Raw genomic sequence first — 23,286 nt, forward strand, 5'->3', positions numbered from 1 at the left:
TATGTAATATACTGAATATTAAATGAATATGTTTTGTGTGTAAATGAACTGTTTATGCACCAATTGCTCTGAATTATCATAACTACATAAAAAGACCAAAACACATGGAGTTGTGTACAAAAAGCTTTATTATAATAAATAATATATTTTATCTACAGAAGCTCAAATGCATTCATGCAATCAAATATAATGCCTTTAATGTGTGTGCGTATGTGCATACATACGAATGGGTGTGTGAGAGTGTGCACTAGAACTGTGATGCAGATGTAGTTAGCAGTATGTTGTCTGATCTGAGAAAGTGACGGCAGGAATGGAATCCTGTTAAATCCTAAAAAAAACCCAATGAGTCGAAACTCATAACGATTGACTGCTTAATGAGTAAAGTGATACTTGACTCTTCTACAGTTCGGTGTGTGTAACTAAATCTCATGTCAACTCGGTGAAAATAGTGTTAACACTAGGCCTGATCAATAACAGAGCCGTAACTTACTGTAATAAATTAGTGTGTGTTCAGCGATGCAGACTTATTTGTAGTGCTGCCCTGCCCCTCTTTTCTGCAGGTGAGATTAAAGAATCTTTACATAATCCATATGCATAGATCCAATCATCAGTGAAGCGAATGTCATGTGATACAAATAGGATGGTTTAAGTTGTTGTAATAATCTTTAAAGTGTGTTGATTGATACACATCAACTCATGCACTGAGTAACTTACACCGTAAAAGCTGCTGGTAGACTTTTAGCAGTACTGAGAATATCGCTGTGTTAGTAGCCAACGTTAACTAATAAAACATTAACAGGCAGCAAAACATTTTTTCGGGAAAGTTAAAAATTTTGAAGTTCCTTTAGGTAGTGAGAGTTCAGGTCAGATATTTTTGTATTTCATTAATCAATGGTCTGTGACAACATCCTGTGTAACTGATATTCCAGAGCTACACTCACTCACTCACTCACTCACTCATTTTCTATGCCGCTTAATCCTGTATTCAGGGTCGCGAGGGCCTAGAGCCTATCCCAGGAGACTAGGGACATGAGACAGGGTACACCCTGGACAGGGTGCCAATCCATTACATCCAGAGCTACACTGTGACTTTTAAATAAAATGTATAGATGACAGCCATATGCCACATCAACACATCTGTGACCTCATTAAGGAAGTTATGTCAGTGGGTGTGGTCAGTGTGCAAGAGATTTACTTTTTGTATGATTCCTTTTCTTTTTTAGCAACATTACCATTAGCATCCATAGCTCCAGTGCTAAACTAAAGAAACAATTTTTAATAAATTAAACAATCCACCATAATACTCAGAAATGAAAGCTTTGGGCTCAGTTTTAAGATGCATTTATTTAGTAAAAAATTATATTCTTATCTCCCTATAACAGTAAAAACATCTTTCACCACATGTACCTTTAGCAGAAAATGTCCTCTTTGTCTGAGTCAGGTGATGCAGGATGTGAGATGTTAAATAACGGAGGAGTGTGTCTTGTTGAAGCGTTTCTGGCCCGAAGCAGCTGCAGCACTTCAGCCAGTTGCACCTCTAGTGCACTCATGCGACTCCCGAGTGACGATAACTCGGCCCTGAGCTCAGCACGCAAATCGAGCATCGTGCTATGAAACGTATATTCGGGGATGGGTGGGACGACAAGTGCTAGCTTTTTGTCCAGCTGACTGACCGGACTGCGGTCTGTAGGTGTTCTAGCTCCATCACCTTCATCCAGTCTCAGGTCACTTTTGGTAAAGCCACTGTCACAAGAATCTGTCTTTTTCAGATTCCCGGGTTCGGCCGATTTGCAGCCACGCTCGGGAAGAGTTTCCATGGATTCGGCTTTAGCTACATTAGCCCAGCGCTCAGGTTGGGCCCTGCTCTCCCTGAAACGAGCCCATCCCCGAGCGCCACGGCTCTCTGTTGCCCGGAGAACTCCAAGTGCGTTAGGTGCTTGCAGTTTATCCCGATCCGATCGATTTCGCACATGACCGGGCCTAGAGCTTGAGGGAATGGGCGTGGCCGGGCTCTCAGTGACTGTTACAATGCTGGTGGTGGCCACAGGGTCATGTGTGATAATGTCATTGTGGACAGTGCCTTTCTCTACATCTAGTTCATCACGATTGGTCCGTTCCGCAGCCAGCCGCGCCTCTTTTTGCTGCCTAAAGCGCTGGAACAAGCGTCGCACCGGATGATCTGGGGGTAGGTCAAGCGGTGCCTCGTTCTTCCTCTTTAGCCGCTCCTCTTCCTCACGCTTCACATCACTGATTTTCCTAAAAACAATCTGTGAACACACATTTCAAAAAGATGAAGCAATTACTTAACACAAGTATAAAACCCATGTAGAAAAAAATGCCAGCTGCCAATTATTTGTGCTTTGTTCTCACAGTGTGGACGCTGTTAGAACATAAATGAATGATGTATAGCTGTGAGATTGATTAGATGGCAGTTTACCTCCAGCAGAAGATATATTTACTTCATGCTGAGTTCCTCTACGTGAGGAGTAAACAAGGTGGCCAGGCTATGATCTGAATAATAATGAGATCATTAAGTGCTGTTTGTTTATACAGTTTATAGCAAAACTAAGCTAGCTAATGCTAACTGAAACACTACATATAATTAAAAATCTACATTTAATTCTATAAACATGTTTGTGCCAAAAATGCTCAGCTATAAAAACCTATATATATAATTTGGATATTTTTGAGATGATAGTCCAGTGTTAGCACTGCTTTAGAAAACAGAATAATGTTTTGAGTTTTAATTCTTTATGATCGGAATTTAAATACAATTAAAAATATATTGTATAATAATAATAATAATAATAATAATGTATTTGGATTATGCTGTAGGTGCCTTTCCAGTCACTCAAGGTCACAATGCAAAATCTAAACGAGCAACAGATAACAATAACAACAGCCAAACAACATATAACAATAATACAAATAATAATAATGTTAGATACAACAGCCATCACAGCGTTATTATACTGTACAGGGTGGGCCATTTATATGGATACACCTTAATAAAATAGGAATGGTTGGTGATATTACCTTCTTGTTTGTGGTACACCAGTATATGTGAGGGGGAAAACTTTTCAAGATGGGTGGTGACCATGGTGGCCATTTTGAAGTCGGCCATTTTGGATCCAACTTTCGTTTTTCAATAGGAAGAGGGTCATGTGACATATCAAACTTATTGGGAATTTCACAAGAAAAACAATGGTATGCTTGGTTTTACCGTAACTTTATTCTTTCATAAGTTATTTACAAATTTCTGACCACTTATAAAATGTGTTATAAATGTGTTATAAAATGTGTTCAATGTGTGCCTATTGTGTTGGATTGTTAATGCAACCCTCTTCTCCCACTCTTCACACACTAATAGCAACACTGCAGGAGAAATGCTAGCACATTAAACACATTTTATAATGTGGTCACCACCCATCTTGAAAAGTTTTCCCCCTCAAATATACCAATGTGCCACAAACAGGAAGTTAATATCACCAACCATTCCCATTTTATTAAGGTGTATCCATATAAATGGCCTACCCTGTAGAATAAAAGTATTTGCATAAGAATTCAATGCAGTACATACAGTATTTGCATAAGAATTCAATGCAGCCTAAGACCATGTGTAATACGCTTCTGAATAGTCCTAAGACGTGATGTAAAGTTGGCTAGAAAGTCTGTGTTCTCTACACAGCGATGAGAAGCGTCTAAAGCCTCAAAAGTCGACGGTAGTCTAATAAGCAGGGGGTGTAAAAAGGAACCTCAATGCGGAGAAACAATTATAAAAGCTCTGAGGGGGAGGTGGAGCAAGATTATGAGTGCTTTAAAACTGAGGATAAGAATTTTATAATCGATACAGAATTTGAAAGGGAGCCTGTTGAAGGGGGATTGTCATGATTCGTGTAATGAGTCTGGGTTGTGATACTGAGAGCAGCATTCTGAATAAGCAGGAGTTAAGTGAGGAGGTTATATCAATAGGTCAGATAAAAGAGAATTACAATCATCAATATTTGATGAAATGAGATGCCCGGATTGCGGGGGACAGGATGGTAAGAGACAAGCAGTGTTACAGAGATGGAAGTAATGACCTGGAGACACTGTTAACATAGGATTTAAAAGACAGTGTTGTCAAAATTGACCTACATTCTTAACCAGGGGAGATGGACAAACTGAGGACATTGTGAGGAGAAAGTGAAAAATGATTAGACTATATCCTTTAAACCATTAAGGACCTGTCATATTTTTATGTAGCTTGAGAGATTTGCACGAGAACCAAATTTTTATTTCAAGTAGTCAATTAGTGAGACAGAAGGGTGGAAGGGCGGAGTTGGGCTTTTTTAAATCTGTGAGTCATCTGCATAATAATAGAAACATATTGTATAAATTTCCTTCATAGAAGATAGCAGAAACAGAAGGGGACCTTACAAAGAGCCTGGGGGAACACCATTGCTGACAGGGAGAAAATAAGAATGAAAACTGCATTAGACAGGGAAAGACTAAGAATGAAAACTGGGTGTGGTCAGAGAGGTATGAAGTGAATCAGGTGAGAGATATGCAAATAGTAACTTAGCAGTCTAACAAAATCGTAATTGGGACCGTGTCAAACGCTGAACTCAGATTGCGGTATGCAGGGCAACAGTCAAAAAGAGTCTAGCATTAGCAGCAGTTATTAGCAGATCAATGATGACTTCATCAAGGACGTTTCTGTACTGTGTTTAAGATGGATCCCTGATTAAAATTACTCAAACAGATTACTATCATATTTTTTTTAAATACATTTTTTTTTATTTGAGATTAGGCAGAAATTAGAGAGTTTATTAGGGTAGGTACCAGGTTTCCATAAAATTCCTCCCTTGTGAGTACATTATTGAGGTTTTCCCCATGAATGATAAAATCACCCAGTAGAATAATATTAGGAGAAAATGCCTACAGAGTAGAAATTTTAAATAAGAAAGCATTCTAATATTTCAAGGGTGGATAATAACACCAAGTATTGTTAGTGCCGGACTGCTGATTTTTGTAGAGTCACACAGTTTGGATGTGGGCAATGGGTGACGTCTTGAAGGTGCAGAGAAGAAGTGACTTAGTGGAGCAGGAATGTAGCTGGATTAGCTCAGTCACAGTGTACTGGAGTATCAAAATAGCTACACATGGAGCAGTGGAGTGACAGCAAGCCAAGCTAGTATGGCATAAGGCAAAGGTTTATAGAGCCACATGTCCCTAAAGCGTAGATAAGGAACAATACAATAAAAGGGTCAAAAATACACTGGGAAGAAAAACCTCGTCGGGGCACAGGCAGCCAGAGGGGGCAGTGTTCCTGTAACTGATGCTGAAGACTCTTTTCATGAATGTTACATAAACATCCTCCTTTCAAAAAACGTCATGTCATCAATGGCACAAGCATGTTAAAATAAACCTGCGCTAGTGTTAGCCCTGCTGTTATGGAGAATTAATCATCATCTCCTGAACTTCAGAATCCAGGACTGAGCAGTGCTGTAGTGCATAAACATATAAACAGTGGCGGCCGGTCTATAAAGGGCGCAAGGGCGCCGCCCCCTTAAAGTTAGACAGAGAAAAATGCTACTTTAACATGTCATTATTTAACATAATAATTTTTTTATTTTAATAATGAAATAAAGTCATTTAGTCACAATATTCTGCGATATTTCTTAATATAATTTATTTACAATAAAAAAAGAATCTAAATTTTGAGCTTGGACCAGATCGACCTGATCTTCTAATTAAGCAGCAGTCAAGTGCGGCCGAGCTTACACTCTGTGCTTTTCCAGCACTTCTTATGGCAAGCGAAGCTGGCTGACTGTATACGATGTGAGTCATGCCTTTATTTTATACTAGTAGTAATGATGCTTACGCCACTAAATATAAAATCATTATTTTGCACAGTTTATCGAGCATCACTAACAGTGTTGAATTACTCTTCATCTGTACAGAGTCTGGAAGTTCTGCCTTGATTCATTCCCCCTCCTGCTGGATATGTGTGTCTCTGCATTTCTTTTATCAGAAGTAATGCATTTTACAGAGACAAATGTGTTTTGAGTCATGCTGAACATCACATCCACATCAGAAATTCCTGCACCAATGAGGGGGTATTGATGGAGGGATAGATTTCTATTAACCTTCTCTAGTGGAAGAGCAGACACATTATAGTTTTCATCACAGTCACACTTTTTTTCTCTCTGATTTCATCTTCTGTCTCTGCCTTAATCTTTATTTGAAACACCTTTCTACTTTTTTCATCTACTTTGATCTCTCTCTGTCTCACTGCTAAGTATGCTCCCCATGGACAGTCTAAAGTGCACTGAGGTTACAGCTGATGGTCCCACCTAGAACACCTAAGAACAGCTTATACAAAAGTCTCCATCACTGAACAGTTCATACCTTTGGTTTGATACACTAGACTTAAAATTTAACTTTAAAAAGGGATTTATTTATGATCTTATATAAACCTGATAAGGATTGCTTTTTAGTCTGGTTTCTCTCATTGTTCCTTCCTCATGTCATCACAGGGAGTTGAAAATTCATTGAAACTATCACCTCTAGTTTTCTCAATAGGGACAAACTTTTCAATCGTTTATCTTTTTTGTCATGTTTCCATTCTTTGTCCTGTACAGTGTCACGGGAAGGTTGATGGCAGGCTGCTCAGGGCATCTACACCGTGCATGGCCCAATCACATACGACGGCCAACATCAACCAGTCTATAGCACATGTCTTTGGACTGTGCAGGGAAACCGGAGGAGACCCACCAAGCACAGGGAGAAAATGCAAACTCCACACACAGAGATGAGAGTCGAACTTCTGACCCTGTAGTTACGAGGTGATGCTAGCTAACAACTACGACACTGTCGTGCCCTAAAACTTGGAAATAATCAATAAATATAACATAAATATTAGATCCAGATGTAAAACCACTTTGTGGATAATGTCAACTGGAAAAAAATGCAGATACAGTTTGAACTGAAACCTCTTTTAGATTTTTTTTTCTCCACTGTGCATATTCCTCTATTTCTCTCTTTCTCCTCTTGTTTGAAGAGCACCACTATATTTTACTTTTAGTTCAATCTTCTAGTTTATATGTCTATAAATAACTTATAAAAAAAAAAAACCTCTCTCAGGTTTAGAGTGCTTGAAAGACATTTTCTTTATCATGAATTATTAATGATAAATAATTAACAGAATCATATTCTGCTGACCTTAGATTAAAACTGACTTTTAACCCTGAACCAGCAGGGTTCACACACACACACACACACACACACACACACACACACAGTGAGGTTATTCAGTGCTACGTGTCTGATGATGTGAATATTCATATATTGAATATTTTACCACAGCGGACAGAGAGTCTGGACAGCTGTCCTCTCTCTCTCTCTCTCTCTCTCCCTCTTTCCTGCTCCCTCTCCCTCTTTCTTTCATGCTATCTCTCTCTCACACACAGTTACATTTCACAGCCTTAATCAGTGCACACAGAAACACACAGAAACACACACACACACACACCATTGTGTAATGTTTAATCCTGCCAGCATTCTCCAACCTCCATATGCCTGTGGTCAGCGTGAGGTTTTACTGCAATACACACAGAGACACACACACACACACACACACACACACTGCAGTAAACACAAACTGTGCCAATTTTGAGCACAGATCATAATAACATTCTCTGCCTCAGCCTTTGGCATGTAGAGAAGTGTATTTTTATCCTCAAAGTCTTTGGAGGAAGATCTTCACGCATAAGGAGTTACAAGACCTAATGCAGTTCATAAACAAATATTTCTTCCATACACACCTTTATTTCTTTTTATACTGTACATATAACTGTATAAAGCTTTGAAATGTTGTTTTTAAATAGTTACACAATTGGATTAACAGCATCACAGTCTCCAATTATAATGATTATATAACAAAAATCCTCATGCATTTCTTTTTCTTTTTTGTGCTCTAAAGTCTCTAGTGATAGATACAGTACTATACACCAGGTTGTGCTGTGATAGATACAGTACTATACACCAGGCTGTGCTGTGATAAATACAGTACTATACACCAGGCTGTGCTGTGATAGATACAGTACTATACACCAGGCTGTGCTGTGATAGATACAGTACTATACACCAGGCTGTGCTGTGATAAATACAGTACTATACACCAGGCTGTGCTGTGATAAATACAGTACTATACACCAGGCTGTGCTGTGATAAATACAGTACTATACACCAGGCTGTGCTGTGATAGATACAGTACTATACACCAGGTTGTGCTGTGATAGATACAGTACTATACACCAGGTTGTGCTGTGATAGATACAGTACTATACACCAGGTTGTGCTGTGATAAATACAGTACTATACACCAGGCTGTGCTGTGATAAATACAGTACTATACACCAGGTTGTGCTGTGATAGATACAGTACTATACACCAGGCTGTGCTGTGATAAATACAGTACTATACACCAGGTTGTGCTGTGATAGATACAGTACTATACACCAGGTTGTGCTGTGATAGATACAGTACTATACACCAGGTTGTGCTGTGATAGATACAGTACTATACACCAGGCTGTGCTGTGATAAATACAGTACTATACACCAGGTTGTGCTGTGATAAATACAGTACTATACACCAGGTTGTGATGTGATAAATACAGTACTATACACCAGGTTGTGCTGTGATAGATACAGTACTATACACCAGGTTGTGCTGTGATAGATACAGTACTATACACCAGGTTGTGCTGTGATAGATACAGTACTATACACCAGGTTGTGCTGTGATAGATACAGTACTATACACCAGGTTGTGCTGTGATAGATACAGTACTATACACCAGGCTGTGCTGTGATAGATACAGTACTATACACCAGGTTGTGCTGTGATAGATACAGTACTATACACCAGGCTGTGCTGTGATAAATACAGTACTATACACCAGGCTGTGCTGTGATAAATACAGTACTATACACCAGGTTGTGCTGTGATAAATACAGTACTATACACCAGGCTGTGCTGTGATAAATACAGTACTATACACCAGGTTGTGCTGTGATAAATACAGTACTATACACCAGGCTGTGCTGTGATAGATACAGTACTATACACCAGGCTGTGCTGTGATAGATACAGTACTATACACCAGGTTGTGCTGTGATAAATACAGTACTATACACCAGGCTGTGCTGTGATAGATACAGTACTATACACCAGGTTGTGCTGTGATAAATACAGTACTATACACCAGGCTGTGCTGTGATAAATACAGTACTATACACCAGGTTGTGCTGTGATAGATACAGTACTATACACCAGGTTGTGCTGTGATAGATACAGTACTATACACCAGGTTGTGCTGTGATAGATACAGTACTATACACCAGGCTGTGCTGTGATAAATACAGTACTATACACCAGGTTGTGCTGTGATAAATACAGTACTATACACCAGGTTGTGATGTGATAAATACAGTACTATACACCAGGTTGTGCTGTGATAGATACAGTACTATACACCAGGTTGTGCTGTGATAGATACAGTACTATACACCAGGTTGTGCTGTGATAGATACAGTACTATACACCAGGTTGTGCTGTGATAGATACAGTACTATACACCAGGTTGTGCTGTGATAGATACAGTACTATACACCAGGTTGTGCTGTGATAGATACAGTACTATACACCAGGCTGTGCTGTGATAGATACAGTACTATACACCAGGTTGTGCTGTGATAGATACAGTACTATACACCAGGTTGTGCTGTGATAGATACAGTACCATACACCAGGCTGTGCTGTGATAGATACAGTACTATACACCAGGCTGTGCTGTGATAAATACAGTACTATACACCAGGTTGTGCTGTGATAGATACAGTACTACGTTAGAGGAGCGCATCCAGACTTTAGAGAGGGTTAGAGAGTGTAAGAGCAGTGTTATTCCTGTAGCGGACAGTCTGGGTGCCACAGGCGGAGATAACCAGCCCCCGACTCCGGCATTAGAGCCCTCACAGCGGGGCGAGTGGGTGACGACTCTGCGGCATACTCGTTCAGCCAAAGCTAACGCTAAGGCTAGCCCACCGGAGCACACCTCTTCTGCGCTTCACGTGTCCAACAGGTTTGCTCTCCTCAGTGATGCACCCACTGAGAAACCTGAAAGAGCTCTGGTTATAGGAGACTCTATATTGAGACACGTGAAATTAGCTAGACCTTTAGGGGCACCAGCGGCAGTGGTTAGGTGTATCCCAGGAGCCAGAGCACCGGACATAGCAGGTAATCTTAGGGCTCTAGGACAGCACAGGTTCTCCAAGATAGTGGTACATGCTGGAGCTAACGATATACGCCTTCGTCAGTCAGAGGTTAGTAAGAATAACTTTATAGAGGTGTTTAAATTAGCGAAGGCGATGTCCGATGGAGTAGTATGCTCTGGTCCCATCCCAATGAGACGTGGTGACATAACTTACAGCAGGTTATGGTCGCTGAACCGCTGGATGTCCAGGTGGTGCTCCGAAAACAACGTGGGCTTCATAGATAATTGGAAGACCTTTGAGGGCAAAGCTGGCCTGTTAGGGCGGGACGGTGTCCATCCCACACGGGAAGGTGCTGCTCTCATTTCTTGTAGTATAGCTCATAGTCTTAGAAAAGGCCTAGTTAATCGGTGACAATCCAGAGCCCAGGCCAGGGAGCAGACAGACAGGCTAAACCAACCGTCTGCTAGCTGCATAGAGTCGTCACTCAGGGTTCACTCTATTGAGACTGTGTCTGTTCCCCGAGCTAAAATCAAATTTAGAAAGACTCAAAAAGTCTGTTTTAGTAATTTAATTAGCATAAAGACCACAAACTTGGATCAGACTGAATGCGCAGCCGGCACCTCTGATCTGAAGCTAGGACTGTTAAATATTAGATCTCTCGCATCTAAAGCAGTTATAGTTAATGAAATTATCACAGATCAGGAGTTTGATATACTCTGTTTAACAGAAACCTGGATTAAACAGGACGAGTATGTAGCTCTAAATAAAGCTAGTCCTCATGGATACAGCTACATAAACCAGCCTCGGTTAACTGGTAGAGGAGGAGGCGTCGCAGTTATTCACAATGATAATTTGACTATTGTACAAAAACACAGACACAAATTTAATTCATTTGAAATTCTTTATAGTAACATAAGTGTATTTAACTATATTAAGTCAGCTCAGTCGATCCCGCTAATTGTCATTTACAGACCTCCAGGGCCGTACTCGCAATTTCTTAGTGAATTTGCAGATTTTCTCTCAAACCTAGTCGTTTCTGTAGACAAAATGTTAATTGCTGGAGATTTTAATATTCATTTTGAAAACCCAGAAGACCCTCTGAGAACTGCATTTATGTCTATACTGGACTCGGTAGGAGTAAATCAGTGTGTAGTAGGACCCACTCATAAAGCAGGTCACACTTTAGATTTAATAATATTATTTGGATTAAGTATAAAAAATTTATTCACAATACCACTATCTGAAGTTATCTCAGATCACTATCTTGTCTCAATTCAAGTGTGTCACAATAATAATGTACACACAGCGCCGCGCTACCGTATAAAACGTACATTCACATCAACTACCAAACAGAGTTTTATCAGTAATCTCCCAGAGTTCCCAACTACGATTAGATCACTGTCTGACCCCACAGAACTCGATCAGGCGACTGAATATTTAGAGTCGACATTTCGCTATACCCTATATAATGTAGCTCCAGTCAAGAGAAAAATTATTAGAGATAAAAAACTTGCTCCCTGGTATAACGATCACACGCGCACTCTAAAACAGACCGCTCGGAAATTAGAACGTAAATGGCGTCAAACTAAATTACTAGTATTTCAAATAGCATGGAAGGAGAGCATCCTGAACTATAGAAAAGCTCTTAGTGTAGCTAGATCAACATATCTCTCCACTCTTATAGAAAATAACAAAAATAATCCTAGATTCTTATTTAATGCTGTAGCCAAATTAACCAGAAATAAGACCACTGCAAAAATCTCCACAACAACATCATGCAATAGTGAGGACTTCATGAACTTTTTTAATAATAAAATTGTAAATATTGGGCATAAAATTGAGGTTTTGAAACCGAACAATGTAATTGATGCAGATGTTAATCTAGCCATGTCAGACCAGAACCTAGAATACTTTACTCCCCTTGAAGAGAATGAACTAATTTCACTCATCTCTTCTTCAAATTCATCAACCTGTATATTAGATCCTGTACCGACACATTTTCCTAAACAGATAGTACCAGCAATAATAGAACCCCTGTTGAGAATAATTAATTCTTCACTCAGCATTGGATATGTTCCAAAATCTTTTAAATTAGCAGTTATCAAACCAATAATTAAGAAACCTGACCTCGACCCCTGTCAGCTGTCCAGTTACAGACCAATATCAAACCTCCCCTTTATCTCTAAGATCCTGGAAAAGATAGTAGCGGAGCAGCTATGCTCATATATACATAGAAATGGCATACATGAACTGTATCAGTCAGGATTTAGGCCTCATCACAGTACAGAGACAGCGCTCGTTAAAGTAGTAAATGACATTCTATTGGCCTCTGATCAGGGTTGTGTAACTATGCTTGTATTACTTGACCTCAGTGCAGCTTTTGACACTGTTGATCACGCTATTCTTCTTCACAGATTAGAAAATGTAGTGGGAATTAAGGGTACAGCCCTCTCCTGGCTCAGATCCTATCTGACCCATCGTTATCAGTATGTAGACTTAAATGGTGATTATTCTGCATGTTCTCTAGTGGAGTTTGGCGTTCCGCAGGGTTCAGTTTTAGGTCCACTGCTTTTTTCCCTTTACATGCTTCCTCTGGGCAACATAATCCGTAAGCATGGTATTAGTTTTCATTGTTATGCTGACGATACACAGTTATATGTCTCAGCAAAACCTGATGAGAAAAAACAGCTTACTAAAATTGAGCAATGTGTGCAGGACATAAGAAATTGGATGCTAATTAACTTCCTTCTGCTAAATCCGGATAAGACAGAAGTTCTAGTCATAGGACCGCATACAGCTAGGAGTAAAATTTTAGATCACACCGTAACTTTAGATGGCCTTTCTGTTCCATCAAATGCAACAGTGAAAGACCTTGGTGTGATTATTGATTCCAGCCTTTCATTTGAAGCACATGTAGATAATATTACCAGGATAGCATTCTTTCACCTCAGAAATATTGCCAGAATAAGAAATTTATTGTCGCCAAACGACGCAGAAAAACTAGTTCATGCTTTTATCACCTCTAGGTTGGACTATTGTAATGCCTTACTGTCTGGTTGTTCAGCTAGATGCATAAATAAGCTTCAGCTAGTCCAGAATGCAGCAGCGAGAGTCCTCACCAGAACCAGAAGATATGAGCACATCACCCCTATCTTATCTTCACTCCATTGGCTCCCTGTGAAATTTCGCATTGATTTTAAAATACTACTCTTGACATATAAAGCATTAAATGGTCTCGCGCCGCAGTACCTGAGCGAAATGCTAGTGTCTTACGATCCGCCACGCCTACTTCGATCAAAGGATGCAGGCTGCTTGTCAGTACCGCGTATTATGAAAAATACAGCTGGGGGCAGAGCTTTTTCTTATAAAGCCCCAAAGTTATGGAATAGTCTTCCAAATAGTGTTCGGGACTCAGACACAGTCTCAGTGTTTAAGTCCAGGCTAAAAACCTATTTATTTAGCCAAGCATTTTTATAAATAGATTTGCCATAGGTAAAGGAGCAGATCTGGGGGACTCATGGACGTAGAGTATTATGGTGAACTGGTATGTTTGGATGCTGTCTTCCTCACTCTCATTGATCACTCAGGTTTGCTGACGGTGAGGTGATTGTTTGCTTTACATCTCAGGAAGCCCTCATGTTTGTGTTTCCTTCTGGCTCTCCCTTTTAGTTATGCTGTCATAGTTAGTCCTGCCGGAGTCTCTGCTTGCACTCTACAGTTAATATACATTCACATTATACATTGTGTGACTGTGACCATACCTAACTGCCATCTCTCCTCTTCTTCTCTTTCCCCCCCTCTTTCTTTTTCCTCTCTCCTCCTGTCCCCCCCTTTCACTCTTTCTCTCTCTCTCTGTCGAGCTACACATGTCGTTCCTGAGCTGCCAGTGATCCAGACTCCCTCTGCCCTCCGGACCTGTCTGACCCATCCTGGTGCCCCGCTTCTGGCTGAAGATCTCGTCACATGGATGCCCCGTGTGTCTCTCTGGGATGCGTCTGGTGTCTGGGAATGATTCTCTCCACCTAGAAAATGGTTCTGGCCTTGACTGGTGTTGGCAACTGTTTCTCTGGGGACTTGACAGTTCGATAGTTCATGACTGGAACTTCTTACAAGTCTACCTGGGTCTTCAATAACTACCTGGACTCCTTATTAACATCAATTAACATCAGCTATTATAGCTGAACTGCCTCCCACCCTACACACTGTATAAATGCAGATCATTTACTGCTTTCTGTTTCACCCAAATGAGGATGGGTTCCCTGTTGAGTCTGGTTCCTCTCAAGGTTTCTTCCTATTACCATCTCAGGGAGTTTTTCCTTGCCACTGTCGCCCTCGGCTTGCTCACCAGGGACAAACTGACCATTTTGATTCATACAAATTCACATTTCATACAAACTTAAATAATTCTTTTGACTATGTAAAGCTGCTTTGCGGCAATGAAAATTGCTAAAAGCGCTATACAAATAAAATTGAATTGAATTGAATTGAATACACCAGGCTGTGCTGTGATAAATACAGTACTATACACCAGGTTGTGCTGTGATAAATACAGTACTATACACCAGGCTGTGCTGTGATAAATACAGTACTATACACCAGGCTGTGCTGTGATAAATACAGTACTATACACCAGGTTGTGCTGTGATAAATACAGTACTATACACCAGGCTGTGCTGTGATAGATACAGTACTATACACCAGGCTGTGCTGTGATAGATACAGTACTATACACCAGGCTGTGCTGTGATAAATACAGTACTATACACCAGGTTGTGCTGTGATAGATAAAGTAATATACACCAGGCTGTGCTGTGATAAATACAGTACTATACACCAGGTTGTGCTGTGATAAATACAGTACTATACACCAGGTTGTGCTGTGATAGATACAGTACTATACACCAGGTTGTGCTGTGATAGATACAGTACTATACACCAGGCTGTGCTGTGATAAATACAGTACTATACACCAGGTTGTGCTGTGATAAATACAGTACTATACACCAGGTTGTGATGTGATAGATACAGTACTATACACCAGGTTGTGCTGTGATAGATACAGTACTATACACCAGGTTGTGCTGTGATAGATACAGTACTATACACCAGGTTGTGCTGTGATAGATACAGTACTATACACCAGGTTGTGCTGTAATAGATACAGTACTATACACCAGGTTGTGCTGTGATAGATACAGTACTATACACCAGGCTGTGCTGTGATAAATACAGTACTATACACCAGGTTGTGCTGTGATAGATACAGTACTATACACCAGGTTGTGCTGTGATAGATAGGGAGACGGCTGATTGTATACAGTGGCTTTGAAGATTTTAGAAACAAAAAAGAGAAAAAACAATATCTGTCATTTGGTGCTGATGTCTGCTGGATTCAGTGCTTTAAGATGGGAGCAGATCATACACTCATGTACTCAGCAGGTACGTGAGCAATTTTGCATTTATGGCAAAATGCTGAATCACTTTCCAAATTCAGATCATTTTTTCATTATTCACTTAACTGATGAACACTTCTTGCACGCTTTTGCTTGTCTTTCCTGGTTCGGAATTTGTTCTTCAATGCTTTTAAAGTTCTTTTAGGTGTTGGAACAATTAGATAAACTGATCCGAATCCGAATGCACTAAGAATGGGAAGAACATGCAAACTCGATGCACACAAGACTGAATCGAACCTGGTCAAGAATCAAACCCGGACTCCAGAGGTGCAAGGATGCAGTGCTAAACACTAAACCAACTGCACTACATTACTTAAATATTTAATTCAATTTTATTTATATTGTCCTTTTAACAATGGTGATTGTTGCAAAGGAGCTTCACAGCAACAACAACAGAACACAATGCTAAAAAGTATGAGGAAATATATATTAATCATAATTATCAAATTATCCCTGATAAGCAAGCTGAGGGTGACGGTGGTAGGGAAAAACTCCCTGAGATGGCAGTAAGAAGAAACCTTGAGAGGAACCAGACTCAACATCCCGATTCGGGTGAAACAGGGAGCAGGGATTGATTTGCAGCAATTCTGCTTTGTGTTAGGGGGCTGGAAGTTAATATGAAGTCCACTTTTATTATAGGAGGCTTAGGTACAAAACTGTTTGTGGGAATTTTAGTCCAGAACTATTAAGTGTCTACAGTCACAAGTTATCAGAGAAAAAGAATTAATTAACAAACAAAAATCAGACCAGTTCGATAATCTGAGCCAGATTTTAAATACAACCCAGTTGGATGAGTGCTACACATTCTTTAGTATACTCCCTCATCCCCAGACCCAAAACCAACTACATGCAGGCAGAGATTTTCATGCACAAACATGTATAAGTTAGTGTCGGTATAATCAGGTGAAATGGTCTACTTGAATAAAAGCTTCTGTTATATAAGGGGACTTATATTCAAGTCGAAGTGGGATTTTTGATTGTGCAGAATAAAAAAACAGATCTGAGAGTAAACACTCCTGATATCTCTAAACAGTATAATCCCCTGCTACACTAATGCACTTTCCCCAGTGTTTCATTAGTGCTTGGATACTTGAATATGGAGTCATAATAGGACTCCCAAATTAATGGCTGAAACGCTGGCCTTCCAGGAACTCCTTTAATGGCCCAAACGTGTAGAAATGGAAAAAGGGTCAGTACTACTGTATATGGGGGATGTGGCAATAACAGTTGTTATTGTACAATGTACAGTTACCACAGACAGATGCGTCTATTCCACAAGTCGGCGACAAATTATTTGTCGATTTTTAATGCTCAGGCGTTCCACTCACTAAATGTTCACAGGAACGACTGCAGTCTCTGAGCCACACATCAATTTTTTTGTTAAAATGATAACCCATGTGCTACAAAGATCAATCAGTATCATCAGCATTGAAAAGTATGCTTAGTGATAAAAATTATTATTTTTATAGAATTATATAATCCTGCCGGAGTCCCTGCTTGCACTCTGCACTAAATATACATTCACTTTATACATTGTTGGACTGTGACCATACCTAACTGCCATCTCTCCATCTTATTTGCTCTCTCCTCTTCTGCTCTCGCCTCCCTCTCTCTCTCCCTCTCTCCTTTTTCCCTCTACCTGTCTCTCTGTCGAGCTATACATGTCGCTCCTGAGCTGCCAGTGATCCAGACCTCCTCTGCCCTCTGAACCTGTCTAACTCGTCCTGGAGTCCTGCTTCTGGTTGGAGATCTAGTCGCATGGATGAAATATAGCAAAAGCGCTATACAAATAAAATTTAATTAAATATAATAATAATAATAATAAGAGGTGATATCAAAAAGTTCAGAGACTAGTTTTGTAACATACCAACAGATAGCAGCACAAGGCTACATGCACAGTTACAAGGAGCACTGACCTTTATAATTCAGTGAACCAAAGGACATTGTGCAGACATTTTGTACATCATAAGCTGTGCAACTGGTGCTATTCTTAGTTACCACATGATGAGTTACCACATCTGCTATTTCATCATGTACAGCCAGTTAGAACAAAGAGCAAATAAGACATTCTGTGTAAATCTGAGCAAATCTGGTACAGAGACATTTAATATGATTCAGCAAATTTACAGCAATGCTGAAATGCAGACAACAATCCACAACATTGCTGACATTGTTGGTGTCATACGCAACAGTCCAGGCAATCCTCCTGACCCAGGAGCAAAAGGAACATTGCACCAAGTTTGTCAGAGTGCCATGGATGATTCGTGTTCATGTCGAGGATCATTACTGATGATAAGACTTGGGTGTATGGCTTTTTCAACATTCAAGGCATTGTGCATTAAGAATTTGTCCTCACGGGCCAGACTGTCAGAAGTGAATTAAAGAGGTCCTATTATGCTTTTTCAAATATGATCTTTCATGCAGTGTGTCATGTAGCTGTATGTAAACATAAACTATCTGCACTATCTGTGACGCTAACAGTGCACGATAAATGAAGTTTTTGTTTATTAAAAAAAAGAGTTGGCTCACATTAGCCTAAACGATTAGTTAGCAAATCTATTTTTACTCTGTTACGGATCCACGTCACTCCGTAAAATAATTGCATAATGTCCACTTCTACGTCGCGAACAACTTGCCCGCCATCTTACAATTAACTTTACCACACTCTTGTTAATGTGACTGAGCATTCATGCCAGGTTTGCTTAAAAACTTGTAATTTAAAAAAACAATAAAAAACGAGAGCACACGAAATCCTTTTTAACTGTTTATTCTCCACCATTCACCTAAACTGAACTTAACACTCGCGAAGTGCGCATGGCCCATACTGGTGGACCAGTGCTGGCGTTATTTGTTTGGACGAGAGAAGGAGAGATTGCTGTGGATCATTTTCTTTCGAAGATTTTTGAATCGGATTATCTTTGACTGGACATATTCCCTGGACCCCTCACCCTCAGTCATCGGCCTCCCAGACTTCATTAACCCCGGTGAGACCGAACCATACTCGGTATACTCGGATAACACACATACAATAAACACGGACTTCGGACATTTTCCAGTTACTCGCGTTTACATACACATACCATTTATTATATATAGTTTGTAAATATTGTTTATTTTTTTGTTTGGTTGTTGTGCACCTTTTTCGTTTACTTTATTTAGTTTTGTCTAATACACGTTTGCTTTATCTACTTGTTTGTGTTTGTCCTTATTGCTCACTGGCCTTTTAACGAAACACCGACACAAAGATAAAAGACCTCTCGATTTTTGTAGCCACAGTTAATATAAAATTGGTCGTTACACGGTAAAACCGACGCCATCTTTTCTATGTATTGACGGGTCTCCAGAGCCATCATTCAGTTATGGTCATGGGAGTTTCGTTTTCCGACACACGCTGTAGCAGTTGACCAATCATAAAGGACTGCGCCATCTGACCAATCACAGAGAAAACTAAAGTGTTTTTTGACCTTGCATACATGTAAACCTGTTTTTAGAGACTCATTAAGCAATATTAGCAACATTTAAAATGGCATAATCTTCTTCTTTGTCTTTCGGCTGTTCCCTTTCAGGGGAAAATTGCATAATAAGGGCACTTTAAAACCTACAGCCAGGTTTTAAGGCATCTGATGGAGGACGTACGGCAAAAGCATCTGGATCTGTGGCACGCAAATCTCGATACTTTTTCCATAAACTGAAGAAGCAACATTCAGAGATTTGCTGCTATCAGTATTTGTTCCGGTCCCTATTAACTGCTCCGAACAGACCCATCTGTATTTAGATTTTAGGCCAGAGCCTGTAATGGTTGTGAGACTTGTTTGTATCCAGTTAGAAGGAAAAATCTCCTACACACACATGGAAATGATGTGATGATATTAAAGAGTGATAAATGAGGCTCATAAAATTGCACACTGCTACCTCTCCATGTGAACATAAACACGCAAGTGATACACACACACTTATCATTCTTACACACTCCTTACTCTCACTCAGCAGAGCACTGCACAGAGAATGAGAAGAGTGGGCAAAGGGAGAGGGGGGAAAGAGAGAGAGAGAGAGAGAGAGAAAGAGAGAGAAAGAGATATATAGAGCTCCCCACTGTCTCTCACATGGACTTTAAAGCCTTTGTTCTTGTTCCTGTTGGTTTCTAAATGCAGACAGACTGAGACGGGTCTGTGAAGGAGGAGAAAAGAGTCGTTATGGATACTGGAGGAGTTGGAATACCTGAGAGATTAAATAAACCAGAATCTCACAGGAATGGAGGTCTGTAATTAACTCAGCTTTGTGTTGCAAAAAATTTACACTGAGAACATCATGAAAAATGCTCGTCTCATGACGGCTAAAAAACTTCTTATCTGAGAACTGCTCTATGTTGACAGGTGCAGTAACCTGCTGCACAGGGACTTAGTATAATGCATCAAAGGAAATATGTTGTATATAAACAATAACAGGTAAACCCAGTGCCTGAATGATTCTGCAAACCTACATAAACAACAGCGCAGAAATGTGAACAGCAACCTGAAAAAAAAATTAAAAATCTTAATGCAAAAGATTTATAGGACTTCCAAGGAAGATGTGTGTCACCTGGCTACTAAATGTGCTACCAAGTGCATGTGTTTCTTCCTAAAAAGGTTCTGTGAGGGTTTGGTCAAATTCCCATGAATGGTTTAGGAAGAGTTCCAGATAAAACAAAAGTGTGACATGGCGGACGACATAAGACGATAGAGAGTGATCCTTATGTGTCCCTTATGTTTCAAGAGCCCGCCCAAAAACTGGCCCATAATCAGTACATCATCCCTAAATTCTCCCAATAATATCTTCTCCAGGCTGATTGGACATTAGACACTCAATGTTCTCATTGCTGTGTGTTCCCAGGATCACGTTCTCAGGAGCTTTGTTCTGGTTGCTGTAATTTCTCTGAGATTGCAGCGTGAGTTCTGAAGTAATATCACAGTTTTTTTTTTTTTTAATTCATAGATAATTAATGATATGAGGTTTGCTGATCCTCATCTCAGGTTACTGTCTGTATGGAGGTTCACATGTTCTCTCTGGCTCCATTTGGGTCTCCTCAGGGTTGTCTGGTTTCATTCCACCACCGAAAACATGCAAAGTTCTCCAACTGTTTTCCATAATGAAGGAGTAAACTGATAATTTCTTAATTCTTGGCAATTCCTCAAACTCAGAGACAGATGTAAGATCATGCGACTTACATTCATCATGTTGAGATGCGAGACTCGAACAGATACACTGTGTGTACATAAACAAGTTATATCTGCAGATCCACCACTGCTCCATGACATTGCTCAGCTTAGCGTCCGAATTCCTCGTGTATGTGTCTTTGTGTGTGTCTTTCTGTCTGCTGCCTGACTGCGACACACGCACTTTCTACTTCAGTGATTTGTGCTGACCGGTGTCACATTACACACAGTCATCAGTTACTTGCACAGTGATACTTTAAAAAGATATTTATTAAAGAGAGAAAGTGTGTGTGTGTGTGTGTGTGTGTTTGATACAGTACAACTGACAAATGTAATTTTTAAGACTATTAAATAGATCATAAACCTTAGAGAGCAGAGCCACCTCTTAAACACACACACACACACACACACACACACACAGCTCATCATGACCTTTAAAACTGTTAGATTTGCATTAGCAGCACTTGTCTCGTCAGCCTTCTTTTTCCACGATCATCACTCCACTATTTTTATCCCTTTGTCAAGCATTTTTTAAAGGCACATGCTGCTAAAAGCACACACACAAAAGTACTGTAATTTAGCTAACATAATACACCCTATATAGTTTTGCAGTGTACTAAATCATGCTGTAGCTGCAGCTGGTACACACAGATGTAATTGTGTCTGTATACTGTAATTTTGATCAGTGTTTTTAAATCTGATCAATAACACAACACCAAGAAAATTAATTTGTGATTAAATTTGTGATTGGCTTCATATTACAGACCAAAAAATACCCCCCCCCACACACACATATCAAATTTGTTTTTCTAAAATACAAACATCATTAACTTTAAGCAAGCATGTCAAATGTCTGCCGTATCAGCATTAGAGAGAGAGGTAGAATCACTTTCTGCTCTGAGAATAGTAACACACTTGGACTGCGTTCTTTCGCTGTATCCAATAACATTACAACTCTCATTATTAATAAGTGACATGTTCACTTTTACATCCTGCACAACACCAACAATGAGTTGTAAGGACAAGCAGGTTAACCTGATTGTCTGATAGTCCTCATTCAGATTTCAGCAGATTGAGACTGTGTCTGTTCCCCGAGCTGAACAAAAATGTAGAAAGACTGTTTTAGAAATCTAATAAGTATAAAATGAAAGCACACTGAATGCACAGTCAGCACCACTGATCTGAGACTAGGACTGTTAAATATCAGATCTCTTACATCTAATGAGCTTACTGTTAATGGAACTATAAGTGATCAGGAGTTTGTTATACTGTGTTTAACAGAAATGTACGGGCCAGGGGTAGCTCAGTGGTTAAGGTATTGGACTACGGTTCGGAAGATCCCAGGTTCAAACCCCACAACCACCAAGTTGCCACTGTTGGGCCCTTGAGCAAGGCCCTTAACCCTCAATTGCTCAGATGTATAATGAGATAAAAAAAAAAAAAATTATAAAAAAATGTAAGTCGCTCTGGATAAGAGCGTCTGCCAAATGCCTAAATGTAAATGTAAATGTAATGTGGAGTAAAACAGCATTAAATGAAGCTAGTTCTCCTGGATGCAGCTATATATATCAGCCTCAGCTAACTAGTACAGTAGGAGGGGTAACAGTTATTCATAATGATAATCTGACCACTGTACAAAAACATGGACACATGTTGAAATGCATCCGTTGAATGCATTTGAGGTTCTCTATACTAATACTGTATAACAAACATAGCCAGAAATAATAAGAGTAAAAAAAACAAGCCTTAAATTTAAAAAACCAAAACAATTTAAAAAACATTTATGGAGGTCATAATATAACTACATCAAATTAGCACTTTCAATACTTTACTCCCCCTCAAGAGACTTAACTAATGTCACTAATCTCATCTGTGAAATCATCATCTTGTGTATTTGATCTTACACATTTACTCAAACAGATAAAATAAAAAATAACAGAACCTCTGTTAAAAATTCTCTGTTCACTCCGGAAGGCTTACAGTCCTAAATAATAGCAGTTAGTAAACCTCTAATTAAGAAACCTGACCTCCAAATCAAACCTCCTCTTTATCACCAAGATTTTAGAAAAGGTTGTCGCACAGCAGTAGGAATAACATTTTTGAAATGTAAAAGTCTGAACATACTGATAGGTAATCTATGGTCTTGATAGATTAGAAATGTAGTAGGAGTTTAGGGGCTTTCACATGGCTCAAGTCTTATTTGACTGATCGTTATTAGTTTGTAGATTTAAATGGTGACTATTCTATGCATACTAAAATGAAGTTTGGTGTTCAACAGGGTTCGGTTTTAGGCCAACTGCTGTTTCCTTTCTACATGCTTTCTACATGGTAATTAATCGTAAGCATGGTGTTAGTTTCCACTGTTATGCTAATGACACA

General features: G+C 39.6%; 1 protein-coding gene across 1 annotated transcript in view; it reads right to left on the reverse strand.

Moving 5' to 3' along the window:
• Positions 1-1,309: 1,309 nt before the first annotated feature.
• Positions 1,310-23,286, reverse strand: part of kcnh1a (potassium voltage-gated channel, subfamily H (eag-related), member 1a) — a 54,717-nt gene continuing 32,740 nt past the window's right edge. Inside the window, exon 12 of the mRNA XM_053509792.1 lies at positions 1,310-2,267. Coding sequence (XP_053365767.1) covers positions 1,410-2,267 — 858 coding nt within the window. The 3' untranslated portion in view covers positions 1,310-1,409. The remainder of the gene's footprint in view (positions 2,268-23,286) is intronic.

The sequence above is a fragment of the Clarias gariepinus genome, chromosome 13, assembly GCF_024256425.1.
Source record: "Clarias gariepinus isolate MV-2021 ecotype Netherlands chromosome 13, CGAR_prim_01v2, whole genome shotgun sequence".
In the NCBI taxonomy this organism is placed as follows: Eukaryota; Metazoa; Chordata; class Actinopteri; order Siluriformes; family Clariidae; genus Clarias; species Clarias gariepinus.